The sequence below is a fragment of the Amphimedon queenslandica genome, unplaced genomic scaffold, assembly GCF_000090795.2.
Source record: "Amphimedon queenslandica unplaced genomic scaffold, v1.1 AMPQUscaffold_13341, whole genome shotgun sequence".
NCBI classification, from domain to species: domain Eukaryota; kingdom Metazoa; phylum Porifera; class Demospongiae; order Haplosclerida; family Niphatidae; genus Amphimedon; species Amphimedon queenslandica.
The window spans coordinates 170,414-171,917 of record NW_003546423.1 but is presented as its reverse complement, the minus strand read 5'-3'; the positions used below and the strand labels follow the sequence as shown (position 1 = coordinate 171,917).

The 1,504-nt window shown below is 33.9% G+C and overlaps 1 protein-coding gene across 1 annotated transcript in view; it reads left to right on the top strand.

Moving 5' to 3' along the window:
* Window positions 1-1,504, top strand: part of LOC100633135 (vacuolar protein sorting-associated protein 13C-like) — an 18,065-nt gene that overhangs the window by 4,305 nt on the left and 12,256 nt on the right. Inside the window, exons 13-17 of the mRNA XM_019998067.1 lie at window positions 329-338; window positions 410-493; window positions 622-706; window positions 1,138-1,200; window positions 1,421-1,458. Coding sequence (XP_019853626.1) covers window positions 329-338; window positions 410-493; window positions 622-706; window positions 1,138-1,200; window positions 1,421-1,458 — 280 coding nt within the window. The remainder of the gene's footprint in view (window positions 1-328; window positions 339-409; window positions 494-621; window positions 707-1,137; window positions 1,201-1,420; window positions 1,459-1,504) is intronic.

Genomic DNA, 1,504 nt, shown 5'->3' with positions numbered 1-1,504 from the left:
GGGGGGGGGGGGGTGAAGGGGGGCGCTTGCCCCCCCTTGATTGACTTATTAACATGAAAAATTTCATCACCACAGCAGTAAATTGTATAAGTGTTGTGAGCACGCATTGTGCATACACAATAGAAAATATTAGTGACCCCCCTTTTTTGAAATAATTTTAACCCTGCCCCCCCTTGTATAAAATCCTAGATGAAGGCCTGCATAATGTGTGTCTGAGTTTAAAAATTGACAAATAAATATATATGTAGTATATAGAACATATACATTACATGTAGTATTCATGTAGCCTCTTAATGTTTTACATTCTTTTAGTTGAATGCATATACAGTCATTTACATGTACAATGTACATTAATTGTATTTATTATTCCTATTCTTATTAATTGTGTGTGTGTTGTTGATTGGTGTAGGTGGATATTTGCATACAATGCTGTTGTTGGTGAGGTAGTGAGTAGGAAGCTAAGCATGAAATGGGAACGTATCAAAGCACACAGGTAACTGACTGCTAAGAGAGGTACAGACACAAGGCGATAGTTTGAAAAAATAGCAACAATTCTTTTAAAAATTGAGTGCATACATGTACATGTAAATGTTATGCTAATTTGATATTCTTGTTTTGTAGGGAATTGTGTAAAAAGTACACTAAGCTTTATGCTGAGAAGCTTTCATCAAGTTCTCCTGGTGCTCCTCTTGTTGCTAAGCTCCTGGTAATAATACCGTTTACATTGTACATGTATAGCCCATGGTATTTTCCAAAAAATGGCTCCAAAATCATCCCAAATTTTTATTACATTTTCTGATACATATTGATGTTCTTATGCTGTGTAGAAAGTTTGAGCTCATTCGGACTTTAATTTTTCAAGTTATGGCTATCTTAAGAAAATGCCAAATTTTTGAAAAATACCCAAGGCTATGCCCATGGTATTTTCAAAAAAGTGGCTTCGAAATCACCCCAAATTTTTATTACATTTTTTGATACATATTGATGTCCTTATGCTGTGTAGAAAGTTTGAGCTGATTCCGACTTCAATTTTTCAAGTTATGGCCATCTTAAGAAAATGCCAAATTTTTGAAAAATACCCAAAGCTACATGTATTAATGGTGCTTTGTTTACCTTTACATTGTGCTACTGGTGTAGGATATTGAAGATATACTTGATGTGTTCAATATTACTGTCTGTAGACAAAAAGCTGAGAAATCAGTAAGTTACTGAGTTAATACATGTACATACCTATGTATGTAATTTATGCATACAAATACACATGTATGTATTTTGCACACACAAATACAATACAAATCACAATAGAGTACAAGCTTTTTGATACAATTTTTGTAGAAAATATTTGATGAGCATCAGTAGCAATACATTTCTTTTTTATAATAGTCATGACACATGTATGTATACATATATTTGCTCATAGGCTGCTGATTTAAAGAAGAGAAAGGATGAAGCTTCATGGTACAACTGGGCATCAAGCTGGGTTGGTGGGGGAGAGAAAGAAAAG